Consider the following 17,322-nt stretch of genomic DNA (forward strand, 5'->3'; position numbering starts at 1 on the left):
AATTCCTTGGTAGAGCTCTCCATTCACGTGGATGATCCATAGAGACGACTGTTAGCGTGGGGGCTCGTCCCCCCGCCTCTCTCGGATCGGGGACAGTGGGCCCTGTTTGCACAAAATTATACCGCAAGCGCACGGGTCAATCGTAGCTACGGGTCGATCACAAGGAAGAGCTATTAAACCTCTTAACTTAGGCAAAGTGAACAATTATCCAAATATTACTACTGATTATCTAATCTAGATGATTAAATTAAAGCCAATTTACTAGTCTAACAATTTTTCAATTAATAGAAACAACTTCTCTAATCTAAGTGAACCCTAATCAAGCAATTTAACTATTAATTTTTTTTATAAAATAAATTAAAGGACTGATTTGATTGAGAATTTTAACCACTAATTTAGTCATTAATCTAACACAATAATTATTTAATTTAATGAAAAACTTAAAGAACTATCAAGGTGCAAAGTTGTAAAACTATTAGAATGTTGCCTAAAATTCAAATAAAAAATCTTAGGGTTAGAATCCACCATAGGTTAGATAAAAAATATTAGTTTGTATATATAGATTCGCTTCGATCACAATCTTGAATTAATTTGACTTGTATAGATGATCAATCCGATCAATGAAAAATCCAATCAATGGATGAGATTTCCCATTCGTAATTGATCAAGTACACAAACAATTTTCAATATCTATACAAGACTGTATAAATTCTCATCAACGATCACATATACAAGAGATAATCAATGGCATATATGATCTATAATTCGAATTTACAACCCCTTGTATATTAAAATTATATTCACAAAATTGAATCTAGACCATTAGATCACACAATCTAACATATTTAATCTACCCTTAAGGCTTCATCTAAACCCTAAGATTAAAAATTTAGCTACTCATTATTTATTCAAAACACAAATAATAAAAGATTACCATGATCAATAATCTAAACTAAAAGAAATAAAAATAAACAATAATTCAAAAGAATAAGAGTGCTTCCCCTTTAATTGAACTGTCCAAGTACAAGCATATTCCAAAAGAAAGAAAAGAAATTTTCTACCCTCCTCTTTAAAACTCCTCTCCAATTCTTCTTGGACGATTCATGATGATTGAGCCTTCTTGTGAATTTGAGTTCTTGGAATTGGTTGATGGTAGCCAAGGGAGAGAAAAAATTGAATTTCTTTAGTTAACTATATAGAGGAGAGAAGATAGAGAGCCCCCATAAATAGAAAACGTCCACCTCCTCTTGGTAATTTGCCAACTTTCTTAATGCAAGTAGGAATCGTCCACTTCCTTCTTATTTTGGCTCCTTTTGCTTTTGGAAACTCTCCACCAATAGGAAATAAGTTGATTGCTTAAGAAGTAGGGGTGGATATTACTAAAAATAAGATTCCACATGTTTTTTCTAACCATAATAGTGTGGAAATAACGTCCAAAGAGGGGAGAAAACGTGTATAATTTGGGCTCAAATTTGGTTTGGTTGGAAGTTACCAATTTTGATCCATTTTTCTTCTCGGTTACAATAGATAATAAAAGTTGGGTGTACATATTACCAAATTTGATCCCCTTTTGCTTTCAACTCTAATGTTATACGGTGATTGATGAGTTGTAAGGGGGTGAATTCATCCATTCCACTCAACTTTTTCTGGTGCTTATGAAACTACTATATTGTCCCTACTCTTCAAAATAATTACACCCATCGCCATAATTATTTGCAAATGGCAAGACTACCCCTCCTTTATATTGTACACAAGCACTTGATATTTCTCCTCTCCTTTTCATCTCCAATAAACGATCCAAACCATTCAATTGACGGTCAACTTGTAAATTACTTGCACCACTAAACCGTCTCATTGATATGATCTGAACCGTTAAATTTGCAGGCCTCGATATGAATTTTGATACCAATGAGTGCACCTCTTGAATCCTTTTTGTGGGCTGATCTGGACCCTTCAAACGACGGTCAATAAATGTGAATTAATTTCCCCTCCAAGCCCATTTTCCATGGATTTTCTAAAAATAACCTGAAACATAAAAACAAGGGAAAATACCATCATAGCACCGCTTTAATTAAAGAATATGCATCCCTAAGTACCTAAAATTCACACATTAATGTGTTCATCAGATTCCCCCATACTTAAGATTTGCTTGTTCTCAAGCAAACAAGAAGAAGAAGAAAACTAAACTAAACTAAAAACAAGTAAAATAAAATTCTAACTCACTTTCGTATGAATCACGATTGCACTTAGCACGTGCATATAAGCCTTTAAACCCCTAGGTTACCCTAGTGGACGAGTTGTGTCTTGTGAGTGTTTACAGTGAATTTACACACAAAATTCAAAAATTTTCTTACTTAAATGCAAAGTCGAACTACGAAATAAAATAGAATATAACAATTCCAATGCCTTGATGTTTTACTCAAGAATGAAATCCACCAAGAGTACCCCCATACGTAAATTTTATTATCCCATTTCAAGTTGTAAAATTATCATATATCTTAATCAAGAAACCCTTTCAATGTTTTTCATACTTTTGTCCCTATAGGATAGATCCATGTATGCCGTCTAGTCTACAAAAGACCTTAGTGCGGAAATTTGATAAAAATATTGACAGTTACATGATTCCATCCTTTCTTTCAACATTCCCAAATTTTTTTTTTCAAGGCTTGAACTCATTTATTCCTCTACTGCTGTTGGCGTGAATGACATGCAGGGCAAGCACCAGACACCCAGGTTACTAAGCAGCGTTGGAATTATTGTTGCATATTTCTCCAAATCATATTTTTCATGAGACTTTAGAAAGTGATGCAGTAGAGTTCAAATAACTTTGATCCGTGCAATGTCTCAACCCCTTAAGCTTTCTAGATGACCCTTGAAATGAGCTTTAGGCCAATTACTCTCAAGCCAGTTGGCTTTAAGGAATTAGGTGTAAACACCCCTCGGGCTTACTTACTCGAGCAAAAAAGGCTACAAGTCAAGACTGAATCAAAGAAACTTTTTTTTTCCACTATTTCATTCCACGTTTTTCCTAACCATGTAAAAGTCCAAAGTCTAATCTCGTCTCCTAACTAAGACTTAAGTAAACAAGATTACACATTGGATCGCCCTATAGGTAAAAAGTGTTTTTTTTTTAATTCTCAAATTAAGATATAAAACAAAAAATTTCTTTTAAAATACAAGAGGGTATCTAAGTCTTTCTTTCCTTTACAAAATATCAAAAAACAAGGGAAAAAGCAATAATCCTACTGTAAACCATAGAAAGAATTTTACAAATAAGTTAACACCCCCCATATGTAAATCATGCAGTGTCCTCAATGCATGTAAAAATAAATGAATACAAGGACAATAAAAAGAGAGGGGGCGTACCTCATACAATCATGATGTCATAGAGTAAAGAGGCTCATGGAGATCCATGGCCTCTTCCAAATTTGTAGAAGGTAGCGCAATGAATGGCTTTAACCGTTGTCCATTCACTTTGAAAATCTCACCATTCTTTTGATTTAAAACTTCAATAGCACCATGTGAGAAAATTTTATGCACTAAGAACGGACCATCCCAACGGGATCTCAACTTACCTGGAAAGATGTGCAATCTTGAATTGTACAAAAGGACTTTTTCACCTTCCTTGAAAGATTTTCTCAAAATATGCTTATCGTGAAAAGCCTTTGTCTTCACCTTGTAAATTCTTGCATTCTCATAGGCATCATTACGTAATTCCTCTAATTCCACAAGTTGAAGTTTTCTAAGATTTCCTGCCTTAGACAAATCAAAATTCAAAATTTTAATTGCCCAAAAGGCTTTGTGTTCTAACTCAACAGGAAGATGACATGCCTTCCCATACACAAGGCGATAAGGAGACTGACCAAGGTCAGTCTTAAATGCGGTTCTATGAGCCCATAAGGCATCCACTAGCCTAAGGGACCAATCCTTGCGATTGGGGTTGATAGTCTTCTCTAAAATTTGCTTAATTTGCCTATTGGACACTTCCACTTGGCCACTAGTTTGGGGTGATAAGGGGTAGCTAATTTATGGGTGATCCCATATTTCTTCATAAGGGCCTCGAAAGGTCTATTGCAAAAATGTTTACCCCTATCACTAATGATAGCACGTGGTGTACCAAAGCGGGAAAAAATATTTTCTTTGAGAAATTTGACCACAACCTTGTGGTCATTGGCTTTACAAGCTATGGCCTCAATCCATTTTGAAACGTAATCCACGGCCAATAAGATGAACAAATTCCCAAAAGAGTTGGGAAAAGGACCCATGAAGTCTATGCCCCACACATCAAAAATCTCAATTACTAAAATAGGGTTGAGGGGCATCATATTCATCTTGGTGACACGACCTAAAGACTGATAGGCTTTGCAAGCCTTGCAATACTCAAATGAATCCCTAAATAAGGTCGGCCAATAGAAACCACACTGAAGGACTTTGGCTGCGGTTTTCTTTGGCCCAAAATATCCTCCACAAGCCTGATCATGGCAAAAAGATAAAATAGAATGGTGCTCATGATCTGGAACACAACGTCGGACAATCTGATCCGAACATGTCTTGAATAGATAAGGGTCTTCCCAGAAAAAATATTTGACCTGTGAGTGAAACCTATACTTGTCTTGGGTGGACCAATGATCTGGGGTCGCACCCGTGACCAAGTAATTTACTACATCTGCATACCAAGGCTCACTAGAGATGGCCAATAATTGCTCATCTGGAAAACTCTCATTAATGAGACATTCGTCATCCTTTGCATTGGGGAGACGGGACAAGTGGTCTGCAACCAAATTTTCTGTACCTTTCTTGTTCCTAATCTTTAGGTCAAATTCTTGAAGAAGCAAAACCCACCTAATGAGGCGAGCTTTGGCATCTTTCTTAGCCACAAGATATTTGATGGCGGAATGATCTGTATAAACAATCACATGTGAGCCAATCAAGTAGGACCTAAACTTCTCAAGAGCAAACACAACTGCTAGGAATTCTTTTTCAGTGGTAGTATAGTTGAGTTGCGCATCATTGAGGGTCCTACTAGCATAATGAATAACATGGGATAAGTTATTAATTCTTTGACCCAAAACAGCCCCAACGGCAAAGTCAGAAGCATCACACATGATTTCAAATGGCTTAGTCCATATGGGTGCTTGAATGATAGGAGCCGTGGTTAGCTCCTTCTTTAAATGCTCAAAAGACTCTAAGCACTCATTGGAAAAATCAAAATTTTCATCATTTGCAAGCAAGTTAGTTAGAGGCCTAGCTATTTTACTAAAGTCTTTTATGAATCTCCTATAAAAGCCAGCATGGCCCAAAAATGATCGGATGTCCTTCACATTTTTGGGTGATGGTAGATGGGAAATAAGGTCCACCTTGGCTTTATCTACCTTTAAACCCTCTTTTGAAACTACATGGCCTAAGACTATGCCCTCCTTCACCATAAAGTGACACTTTTCCCAATTAAGAACTAAGTTCTTTTCTCTACTTCTTTCCAATACCAGCTTTAAATGGTCAAGGCACTCATCATAGGTGGAGCCATGAATGGAAAAATCATCCATGAAGACCTCGAGAAATGTCTCCACCATGTCCGAGAAGATACTCATCATACACCTTTGGAACGTGGCAGGTGCATTGCATAACCCAAAGGGCATGCGTCTGTAAGCAAAAGTTCCAAAAGGGCATGTAAAAGTAGTCTTTTCTTGGTCCTCAGGGGCTATAGGGATTTGATTATAACCAGAATATCCATCTAAGAAACAATAGTAATCATGTCCTGCTAGTCTCTCTAACATCTGATCAAAAAAAGGCAAAGGGAAATGGTCCTTCCAAGTGACGGCATTAAGCTTTCGGTAGTCAATACAAACCCGCCACCCCATTTGAATACGAGTAGGTATAAGTTTATTGGTGGCGTATTGTATAACGGTAACTCCCGACTTCTTAGGCACCACTTGGACTGGACTGACCCACTGACTATCTGAGATGGGATAGATAATCCCATTATCAGGACACTTTAAAATTTCTTTTTGAATGGCTTCCTTCATCACAGGATTAGCCCTTCTTTGGGATTCCCTTGAAGGTTTGGAACCCTCAATCAATTGTATATGATGTTGGCAAATCGAAGGGCTAATTCCTTTGATGTCAGCCATGGTCCAAGCTATGGCTTCCTTATTTTTCTTTAACAAATTAAGTAACTCATCCTCTTGACTAGAAGTTAAATCAGAAGAAATTATAATAGGAAGAGTTTCATTATTGCCTAAGAAAGCATACCTGAGATTTGAAGGCAAAGGCTTCAAATCTAGCTGTGGGGGCTCCTCTATGGATGGCTTGGGAAGGGATTTAGAAAGGGGTCCCACGGGCTCCATTATGTGTTGTAGGCTGAAAGCCTCAGAGAAGAAGTCTTCTCCTGGGTCTCCCAACTGCTCTAAGCATTCTTGAAAATCTGCAGCAAAATCAATATCAAACTCAGTTTCTATCTCATCTGGGAATGAATGCAATAAATTAACTTCTTCATGCAAACAAGGATGCTTTCCTAATCTAAAAATATCTCATCTGGGAATGAATGCAATAAATTAACCTCTTCATGCAAACTAGGATGCTTTCCTAATATAAAAATATTGAAATCTACTGATGTGTTACCAAATGAGAGTTTCATGAGGCCATTTCTACAATTTATTAATGCATTACTAGTAGCAAGGAATGGCCTACCTAAAATGATTGGGATTTGATCTTTAACATGCGCAACAGGTTGGGTATCTAAAACTATGAAGTCCACAGGAAACAGAAATTCACCCACCTTAACTAAGACATCCTCCACCATCCCTTTAGGAGTTTTGACTGATCTATCTGCCAACTGAAGAGTGACAGTGGTTGGTTTGAGTTCTCCTAGTCCTAATTGCTGGTAGACAGTATATGGCAAAAGATTGACACTTGTTCCCAAATCAAGTAGGGCATGGTCAATTCCTGTGTTGCCAATGGTGCAAGCTATTGTGGGACATCCCGGGTCCTTATACTTGGCCACCATTTGCTGAGATAAGATGAAACTAACATTGGCGCCCAAGAAAGCCTTCTTAGGTACGTTCGTTGTGCGCTTTTGAGTGCACAAGTCCTTAAGCACCTTGGCATAAGCAGGGACTTGGGAAATAGCATCTAATAATGTGATATTCACTTGCACTTGCTTAAAAACATCTAAAATCTTGTCCATGGCAGCAACCTTTTTATTATTTTGAAGCCTCTTAGGATAAGGAGCTTTAGGTATAAACTGTCTCTCTGGTTGTGGAGCTGGCTGCTCCACTGCGACATTGTCGGGCTCCTCAAGTGATCCCGTGACAGGGGGCTGATCTCTAACCTCTACAGATGAATCTTTGGAGTCCTTAGATGGTTCGGATCTGACCTCCTCCTTCTGATACTCTCGGCCACTCCGTAAAGCATAGACGGCATTACACTGGTTGGAGGGCTCTTGCTGTGGGTTCTGTTGAATTACACTCAACTGACTCGGTTGACCTTGTTGGTTTGGATTGACATTCCTAGGGTTAGGAACGGGTTGGGAAGGCATTTTTCCTCTCTCCCTCTCATGTAAGGCATTGGCAAGTTGGGAGATTTGCTTCTCCATGTTGTGCTGACTAGTCATGAAAGTACTCATGAGAAGTTCTAAGCTCTTTTCTAAGGAATTGATCCTAGCCGAATCAGCCTGTTTTGAGAAACCTTGGGGGGTTTGGATCTGATTTGAAAAGTGATTTTGGATCTGATTTTGGAAGTAATTTGGGTTGGGTAGGGGGTTGGTAGGTGGCCTAATAAGATTTGGTGGCAGATTTGGCCTTGGTGGGCCAAACTGGTCCTAATTTTGGAAACTAGGTTGTGCGGCTTGGTAATTGGGTTGACTCCACGAGAAATTAGGATGATTCCTCCAACCAGGGTTGTAAGTGTTACTAAATGGATTATTTTGAAACATAGCACTTACGTTCTCAGTACCACTGCTGGGCTGAGAAAGGTTGGGGCACTCTTCCACAACATGGCTTGGATCCTGACACCAACTACACATAGGGACTGTTTGACTAACATGATTGACCTGTGAAGGTCCTTTAACCACTATGGCTTCTAGCCTTTTGATAAGAATATCTAGGTGAGCCTCTTTAGCTACAGTACCCTTAATGAAACCCTTACCAATGGCTCTTTCACTCTCTTGAGTTGATTCCCACTCACGAGTCTTTTCAGCCAATTCAATTAAAAAGTTCCAAGCATCGTTTTCATCCGTATATGATGTAAATCCTATTGGGCACATAGATTCTAACAACTGCTTGGTTTGATAGTCAATACCCTCATAAATAATTTGGCATAAATGCCAAGTGTCAAGTCCGTGGTGAGGGCACTCTTAGAGAAGATCCTTAAACCTCTCCATGAACTTGGAAAAAGACTCATGGGGTTTTTGCCTAAACTGAAGAATGTCATTCCTTAGTTTATTCGTTTTATGCATAGGAAAGAACTTTTTAAGAAAGGCAGCAGTGAATTCTTCCCAAGTAGTGATAGAATTGGTGGGAAGACCATAGAGCCATTTCTTAGCCCCATCCTTGAGTGAAAAAGTGATAAATCTAAGCTTTACCGCATCATCTGAGAGTTGCTGCATTTTAATGAGGACACACACTTCCTCAAACTCCCTAAGAAATAGATAGGTATCCTCAGAAGGTAGCCCATGAAAATGAGGTAACATGGTGATGAATTGGGATTTGAGTTCAAAATTATTTCTCTGCACAGCAGGCAAACGTATGCATGAAGGTTGTGCTGTCCTAGCTGGATAGAATCTATCCCTAAGGGTTCTAGATGCTTCTTCATCTGCCATGTCTATAGGTATAGGTTGAATTTTTATTTCTGTTTCTGATCTAATTGCTCTTTACTCATGCAAAAATCAAAATCACGAAGGCAAATAAAGAAGCAACTAAAAATATGCAATAATTAAATCTAATATAAACAAAAAAAAAAATTACTAAAACTAAAACACTTCGAATAGTTAAGAATTTAATAAAAACTCCTCCCCGGCAACAGCGCCAAAAACTTGTTTGCACAAAATTATACCGCAAGCGCACGGGTCAATCGTAGCTACGGGTCGATCACAGGGAAGAGCTATTAAACCTCTTAACTTAGGCAAAGTGAACAATTATCCAAATATTACTACTAATTATCTACTGATTATCTAATCTAGATGATTAAATTAAAGTCAATTTACTAGTCTAACAATTTTCCAATTAATAGAAACAACTTCTCTAATCTAAGGGAACCCTATTCAAGCAATTTAACTACTAATTTTTTTTTATAAAATAAATTAAAGGACTGATTTGATTGAGAATTTTAACCACTAATTTAGTCATTAATCTAACACAATAATTATTTAATTTAATGAAAAACTTAAAGAACTATCGAGGTGCAAAGTTGTAAAACTATTAGAATGTTGCCTAAAATTCAAATAAAAAATCTTAGGGTTAGAATCCACCATAGGTTAGATAAAAATTATTAGTTTGTATATATAGATTTGCTTCGATCACAATCTTGAATTAGATTGACTTGTATAGATGATCAATCCGATCAATGAAAAATCCAATCAATGGATGAGATTTTTCATTAGTAATTGATCAAGTACACAAACAATTTTCAATATCTATACAAGACTCTATAAATTCTCATCAACGATCACATATACAAGAGATAATCAATGGCATATATGATCTATAATTCGAATTTACAACCCCTTGTATATTAAAATTATATTCACAAAATTGAATCTAGACCATTAGATCACACAATCTAACATATTTAATCTACCCTTAAGGCTTCATCTAAACCCTAAGATTAAAAATTTAGCTACTCATTATTTATTCAAAACACAAATAATAAAAGATTACCATGATCAATAATCTAAACTAAAAGAAATAAAAATAAACAATAATTCAAAAGAATAAGAGTACTTCCCCTTTAATAGAACTGTCCAAGTACAAGCATATTCCAAAAGAAAGAAAAGAAATTTTCGACCCTCCTCTTTAAAGCTCCTCTCCAATTCTTCTTGGATGGTTCATGATGATTGAGTCTTCTTGTGAATTTGAGTTCTTGGAATTGGTTGATGGTAGCCAAGGGAGAGAAAAAATTGAATTTCTTTAGTTACCTATATAGAGGAGAGAAGATAGAGAGCCCCCATAAATAGAAAACGTCCACTTCGTCTTGGTAATTGCCAACTTTCTTAATGCAAGTAGGAATCGTCCACTTCCTTCTTATTTTGGCTCCTTTTGCTTTTGGAAACTCTCCACCAATAGGAAATAAGTTGATTGCTTAAGAAGTAGGGGTGGTTATTACTAAAAATAAGATTCCACATGTTTTTTCTAACCATAATAGTGTGGAAATAACGTCCAAAGAGGAGAGAAAACGTGTATAATTTGGGCTCAAATTTGGTTTGGTTGGAAGTTACCAATTTTGATCCCTTTTTCTTCTCGGTTACAAAATATAATAAAAGTTGGGTGTACATATTACCAAATTTGACCCCATTTTGCTTTCAACTCTAATGTTATGAGTTGTAAGGGGGTGAATTCATCCATTCCACTCAACTTTTTATGGTGCTTGTGAAACTACCATATTGTCCCTACTCTTCAAAATAATTACACCCATCGCCATAATTATTTGCAAATGGCAAGACTACCCCTCCTTTATATTGTACACAAACACTTGATATTTCTCCTCTCCTTTTCATCTCCAATATACGATCCAAACCATTCAATTGACGGTCAACTTGTAAATTACTTGCACCACTAAACCGTCCCATTGATATGATCTGAACCGTTAAATTTGCAGGCCTCGATATGAATTTTGATCTTACGAATGAGCGCACCTCTTGAATCCTTTTTGTGGGCTGATCTGGACCCTTCAAACAACGGTCAATAAATGTGAATTAATTTTCCCTCCAAGCCCATTTTCCATGAATTTTCTGAAAATAACCTGAAACATAAAAACAAGGGAAAATACCATCATAGCACCGCTTTAATTAAATAATATGCATCCCTAAGTACCTAAAATTCACACATTAATGTGTTCATCAGGCCCAGGGGCTAAAGGGGTTCACCGCCTGTAGGACTCAACTCGGTAGATGTAGATCGGAGAAGAGACTTGCACATACTAGATGTGGTTAGGGGTAAGATGATTTGACATTCATCTTCAGGATTACATCTCGATGGAGGCCACTGCCTCAATACGAGCGAGATCGCAGTGGGGCCCATTATTGAGTTCTGCAGGATTGACCATCAGATCCCTGCAACGATCCCACTCATAACTCGGATGACCCAAGTACATTCTTATGAATGAGGGTCCCGCATTTTATCTATAAGCATTTACGGATTTGATCCGATGGAGAATAAACATTGGAAATGTTTAAAAGGATTTTAGAAATCTATTGGAACCTTTTCTATTCCCATTGGATATGATTTAATATATTAATTAGTGAGAGTTATACAGAAGGGAGTGGATTATCCTGTATACAGTTGACACTACAGAAGGGGAGTGAATTATCCTGTATACAGGGGTGAATTATCTTTGAGAATTTGGCTATGGGGTTCTCCCCATGCTTGGCAAACCACCTACACACTCCAATTCAGCATTTGTGGAAAAGTGTCTTCCTATTTTATAGGTATTGCTAAATAATAGCCTAAAAAGTAGGGAGTAATTTGTTTCCTACAATTTAGGATCTAGCTTTTGAAATATTTTTTTAGGAAAAAACATCTTCCAAAAAGTTAGGAAAAGATAACCATCCTCTCTCCCCCATAAAATTCAAATTCAATTTTCTCTCTCTTCTAGTATCTCTCTAACTTCTCTCTACACAGTCTCTCTAGAATTTCTACTTCTGTTTGATAGAATTATATAAAGGCTCCTAAAGGAAAGTTGTTCTTTTTAATTTAATGACCGATTTGTATCAGTTCCTTGTTGGAATAAAGGTTATTCCATCTCCTACAAGTGCAAAGAACCGGAATCCATCGATTCAACTTCTGGATTTGCGGTGTTGAGAACGTGCACGAATATTCGAGGAGTATATCAAGCATAAGAATTCGTAACTTCGAATTCTTAAGGTAATTTTAATGATCTTTGTATGTTTATTATGTCACCATAAGATCACTTAGTTTTCTAGGACCTTGGGTTAGCGGGCGAAATCGAAGAAATTTCTTATTCTACGCGATTTCTAGTTCCGCTGCGCGTAGCGATTTCGCCTGGGGTGAAAACCATTCCAATACTAAGCCATCTCAACTTTTGTGCAACCAAACAGACCCTCAGATTTCTTGAGAATGATGCCTTTTCTCTCATTCTCTCTCATTGCTCTCACTATTATAACACCCCCGACCATCACTCTATGAGGTTGACAACCTAACACTATTTTCCACTATTCAACGAGGTAAGTTTGAGGTAGATCAAATGCTCGTCTCCAAGCAAATATTTTGTTGGGTATCTTTAGTGCACCAAGAAGTAGGAAAATTGAAGTAACAAGGCACAATTTTAATTTCTTATTGTGGTTTGGTTGACACCTGCTATTCACATGGCAGTCCATGTCGACTGTAATGACTTTCCTCTCATATAGATTGAAAAGGGAAAGTAAAGAAACGACAATTTATATTCCTTCTTCCTCTATGACGTGTGCATCCAAATGGACCCATAGAAGTTTGCTAGATTTCACTACTTTCCCTTATTTAGTTTGCAAATGGCTGCAAGTTAAATTTTGGATTTTAAAGTTTTTCTTGTTTTGCCCAGTCGTGTCACTGAAAATAGTCTTTTGCATTCTTCACCTTCAAGACCAAAAAATTTGTGATTCCAAGAAAAAAGTCCCTACTTTTATGACACCTCAACCTTCACTCCACTTCACCTTCTTTTGAATTGTGACGACCAAATATGTTGTTTTTTAAATCCATATTACTTCCACTTCACCTTATTCAACTTTCACTCCACGTGTGGTGGACTCCATTCTACTTCACTTCACCTCTTTGGAAAGTATGGGCGTGTTTGGCAACTATTCTTTTACGGAATTTTCCCCCTTTTTAGGGGTGGAGAATGACGAAACCCTAAAAAATCTCAGAAGTCTTGTTCGGCTGCGTGACCCGCTAAGGTCCGTTTCCAAAATTTCTAATACTTTTTCAACTAAAAAATAGGATTCCTTGAAGCGAAAAATAACCGTTTCTAAAGTTTCTCATAACTCTGTTTCCGCCCGATTCTTTAGGCGAGAATGAGAAGTGTTGCCGAACATGCCGTAAGTGGACCTGAGGAAAACATGAAAAAGAGCACAAAAGCAACTTTTTTTAGGGAGATGATTTTTTCGCACCCCCTTTAGGATAATAAGCACCACTTCTAACGTGAATTGTGGGCAGATTTTAACGCTTTTTGACCTCAAATCACGTTAAAAGTTGTGCGATTTATTGCCCGGGGAGGGGGAAATCATCGCCCTTTTTTATTGGTGGATAACATCTCATTTTGTTTTAAAATCTTGGCCATTTTTATTGGTGGATAACATCTCATCTTGTTTTAAAAAGTGAATTTGATGGACCACATCTTGGATTTATAAGATATAAGATAGTCCATTGGACATGGTTCAGACCACGTGAACCACTTAGGGGCCCACCAAATCAATGGTCCTCAATATTACAAGGCCCTGTTTGTTTTAGATTTTGAGAACTGACTGTGCCTAAGATTGATTATTAGACTCAAATTTACATTCAAATTTAAATTCAAATTCACATTTCCATGTTTGTTTAGGATTTTCAGAATCGATTATGAGCCCAAAACTAAATATTAGACTCAAAATTATGTTTAATTTTAAGTCCATTAATCAGTTTGAACTCATGATCAATTCTAAAAATCCAAAACAAACAAGGCAATAATTAATTTTGAGTCCAATAATCAGTTTTGGACTCACAATTTGAGTTCGAGGGCCTAAGCATGAGTTGGAGTGATGTTGAGCTTTAACCGGTTGATTCCATTTCATATTTTAGCAAAAGTTCAACCCCACCCATGTTTCTTTCCATTGTCATTCATTTTCTTTCTAAGAAAAGTTTAATTGGAAAACATTTTCCTCTATAAATTCAGTATTCTCTCTCTGACTTCTGTTTTTTTCACTCTTATTCCTAGTTTTTGCATTTCGGTATATGATGGGGCCACTGTTTTAACACCTGATGCTATGATTGGTGGGGCCCAACAATCTATAACTATGCCATGGGTGAGGGTATCATTTTGGACCTCATGTTTTGATGTGATGGGCCCACTATCTCCATCCAGAGAGTGGGGCCACCATTTTACAGCTCATGCTGGGATGGGACCACATCTTTACACATGTTTTTTTTATGGGGTAGGCCTTCCATTTTAACACCTTAGGTTTGGATGAGTGGGACCCACCATCTCTAACAAAACCATAAGTAGGGTGGGGCCCACCTCTATCTTCCCACCCTACAAAGACATTACCCCCTCTTTCTTGCAAATTAAACGTCTCTCTCTGTCTTGAATGGATCAATGAGTACTGAACAAATGACTCGGAGCTGAACGATGAGAAAAATATTCTGAAGGAACCCAGATTTCATATCACTTGTAATCCTTTCGTACTCTTCCAATCTGTAAGTTATATCTAACTCCCTCTAATGCACCAATGTTTCATCATTTTCTTCGTACCAGGCTACTTGGAATCAGCATCACACAACATTCAACCACCTATCTCTATTTTCTTCAAAACCCATTTCTCAAATCCATCTCCACCTTATCAAACCCTAACACATTTACAGTTTCTTACCTTGTTAATTCGTGTGGGCTATCAGAAGCATCTGCTCTTTTAGCCGCCAAGAAAGTAAGCATTAAAAATGCTGAAAAATCGGACTCTGTCCTTTCTTTGTTAAAAAACTATGATCTTGACAAAACCCACATCTCAAAGCTCATTACTAACTTCCCATCATTACTCTTATTCAAACCAGACAAAACCCTAAAGCCCAAGCTTGAGTTTTTCCAAGATTTGGGCCTTTCCGGCCCTAACCTTGCTAAGATTCTCTGTTCAAATCCATACATATTGAGAACTAGCTTAGAGAAGAACATCATGCCTTGCATTGATTTCCTTAGAAGTTATCTTTGTACCAATGAAAACATTATATTCGCTCTCAAACGCTCATTGCATCTTCTTCAATTGGATTTCAAAAAACGGATGGTATCCAATGTATCAACCTTGCAAAAACTTGGTATACCAGATCCGAGAATTTCAAAATTGATCATGACCCAATCGTCTTCACTGGTGTTGAATCCTGATCGTTTTAGTGAGAATATAATGGCGATTAAGGAGATGGGTTTCGATCCCTTAAAATCAACGTTTATCAAAGCAGTCTACATTATGTCAGCAATGACCAAATCGAATTGGGAAGCAAAATTGGAGGTCTATAGGAGTGAGGGTTGGTCTGAAAATGAGATACTTTATGCATTTAAAATGGAACCTATGTGCATGGGTCTATCGGAGAAGAAAATTAGGAAAGTGATGGGTTACTTTGTGAACAAAATGGGTTGGAAGCCATCAGTTATTTCCAGAAACCCAAGTCTTTTGGGTCTTAGCTTTGAGAAGAGAATTTATCCTAGATGTTCGGTTATAAAAATTCTCATGTCAGAAGGTTCGATCAATAAGGATTATAATCCGGCTTATGTGTTGAAATTGACTGAGGAGGACTTCATGAAGAAGTTTGTGATAAAAAATCAAGAGAAAGTTCCTAACTTGCAGAGGTTATACCAAAACATGATTGGAGCTGTAGGATTAGACAATTGGTCTAAAGAATTGGGTGAGATTCAGAACTTGTGATGTTTTTATAACAGATCAATTGAAATATTTATATTTTTCAGTTTGTTCTCTGTCATTTTTTTTCTATTGTAGAGAAACTGGTAGGCTGGAACCTGACAAATCACTGACCGGAGCGCACGACATATCTCACTATGGTGATTTGCCCTCTGACACTTGATTTTGCTCAATTTTTTGTCTTCCAGTGCCATTAGTTCTTTGATGGAAAATATTTTATTTTAGGCTCTTTTTGCTCATCTATGGTGAAATCTGTGTTGAAGAATATAGTACTAATTGTGTTTGTGTAGTCTAGACTTTGGTAACATATTAAATGTGTTTTGGTTGGTTAAATGCAGTAAGACGCATACTAGCAGCTAATAGCTGTCTTTCTAATCCTGACCAGAAAAATCTCTAGACTCAAACGTATGTATCCCTAGGTATTCAAACTTTTTAATTCTTTGAAGTCAGCAAATTGAGCATTACTGCTTCTTGAGCAATGATCTACTTTATCTTATCATGTGTACACTCTGACACCCTATTTTTCTTTTACTCTCTTTCTCAATGTACCTCTAAGGCTTTGTATATTCTCTGAAATCCTGTTTGTTGAACAATATATTTCTTGTTTTAGTGTTAAGAAGATCCATCCACTTTGTTGAACTCGCTTTTGAACAATAAAACATACCAAAGTTGCACTTTGAGAGATTGAGTGCAGATTTCTTAAGTTATCTTCCACTGAAGTTACAAAATTAAATTGAAGAAGAACTTGCATAAAAATCCAAGAAGATTACATCACCAGATTTATAATATAGGTATTGAATTTGGAATAATTTTATCAACATAAAAGACCTTGAAGTGCCTGACACAGTTGTGTGCCTACTGAAAGTAGAGATGCTTTCAAAAGAAACTTTCCATGAAAACACCAGCAAGATTAATGCCTCGTAGCTTTTACTACAAAGAAAAATTAACCAAGATTGTAGATCTTTTCTTAAATGGTATGGAGTGTTTCAGTATCAAGTTAAAATTCTAATTGTTGATTGAGTTTCAAAGACTGGGACAACTATGAAATGTGAAAGCATAGCATATTCAGAAATTCAACTGAACTTTGATCTCCTACTGACCAACAGAGGTTCCAATAAATTGTCACCAGGCGGCGAACTTGGCAGGCAAAACCGCAAATTATTTTGAAGAGTAAAGATAAAGGAGTCTGTTGAACGAGTGAAAGAGAGAGTCCTGACAATGTACTTAAGGCTCATTATCAAGTTCCTATATGGAAGGAAGAGAAAAGGTCAAAATTATCAAACCTTAAAACAAAACAAAAAACAATTGATTGAAATTTCTACATTTAGAAGCTTTCTAGAAAATTATCAAAGCTGAGATGAGATGAAGGAGAAACCAAAGCAAATATAACACTAATCATCGAACATCAAGAGAGTTTGAAGAGGATACTGCCTGGGTGGAGGGAAGTTTGGATGTGGTGAGGAGCAGAAGAGAAAAGCGGTTTGAATAAGCAGCTAAGGTTTTGAGGTTGGAAATGCTCC

The 17,322-nt window shown here is 37.0% G+C and overlaps 1 protein-coding gene across 1 annotated transcript; it reads left to right on the top strand.

The window, feature by feature from the left end:
• The first annotated feature begins 14,442 nt into the window (after positions 1–14,442).
• Positions 14,443–16,441, top strand: LOC143887418 (uncharacterized). Its single transcript, XM_077391504.1, has 3 exons — positions 14,443–15,788; positions 15,881–15,942; positions 16,141–16,441. The coding sequence occupies exons 1-2, from the start codon at positions 14,627–14,629 to the stop codon at positions 15,913–15,915; spliced, it is 1,197 nt and encodes a 398-aa protein (XP_077247619.1). The 5' UTR covers positions 14,443–14,626; the 3' UTR covers positions 15,916–15,942; positions 16,141–16,441.
• Positions 16,442–17,322: the final 881 nt, after the last annotated feature.

The sequence above is a fragment of the Tasmannia lanceolata genome, unplaced genomic scaffold (assembly GCF_043159265.1).
Source record: "Tasmannia lanceolata isolate RefF3 unplaced genomic scaffold, GAP_Taslan_0.1 ptg000012l, whole genome shotgun sequence".
NCBI lineage: Eukaryota > Viridiplantae > Streptophyta > Magnoliopsida > Canellales > Winteraceae > Tasmannia > Tasmannia lanceolata.

What these genes read in the sequence shown, in the direction of transcription:
- LOC143887418 (XM_077391504.1), top strand. Translation starts at nt 14,627, where the DNA reads ATGTTTCATCATTTTCTTCGTACCAGGCTACTTGGAATCAGCATCACA. An exon ending in CAATTGGTCTAAAGAATTGG is followed by an intron (nt 15,789 to 15,880) that starts GTGAGATTCAGA and finishes TTTCTATTGTAG; the next exon opens with AGAAACTGGTAGGCTGGAAC.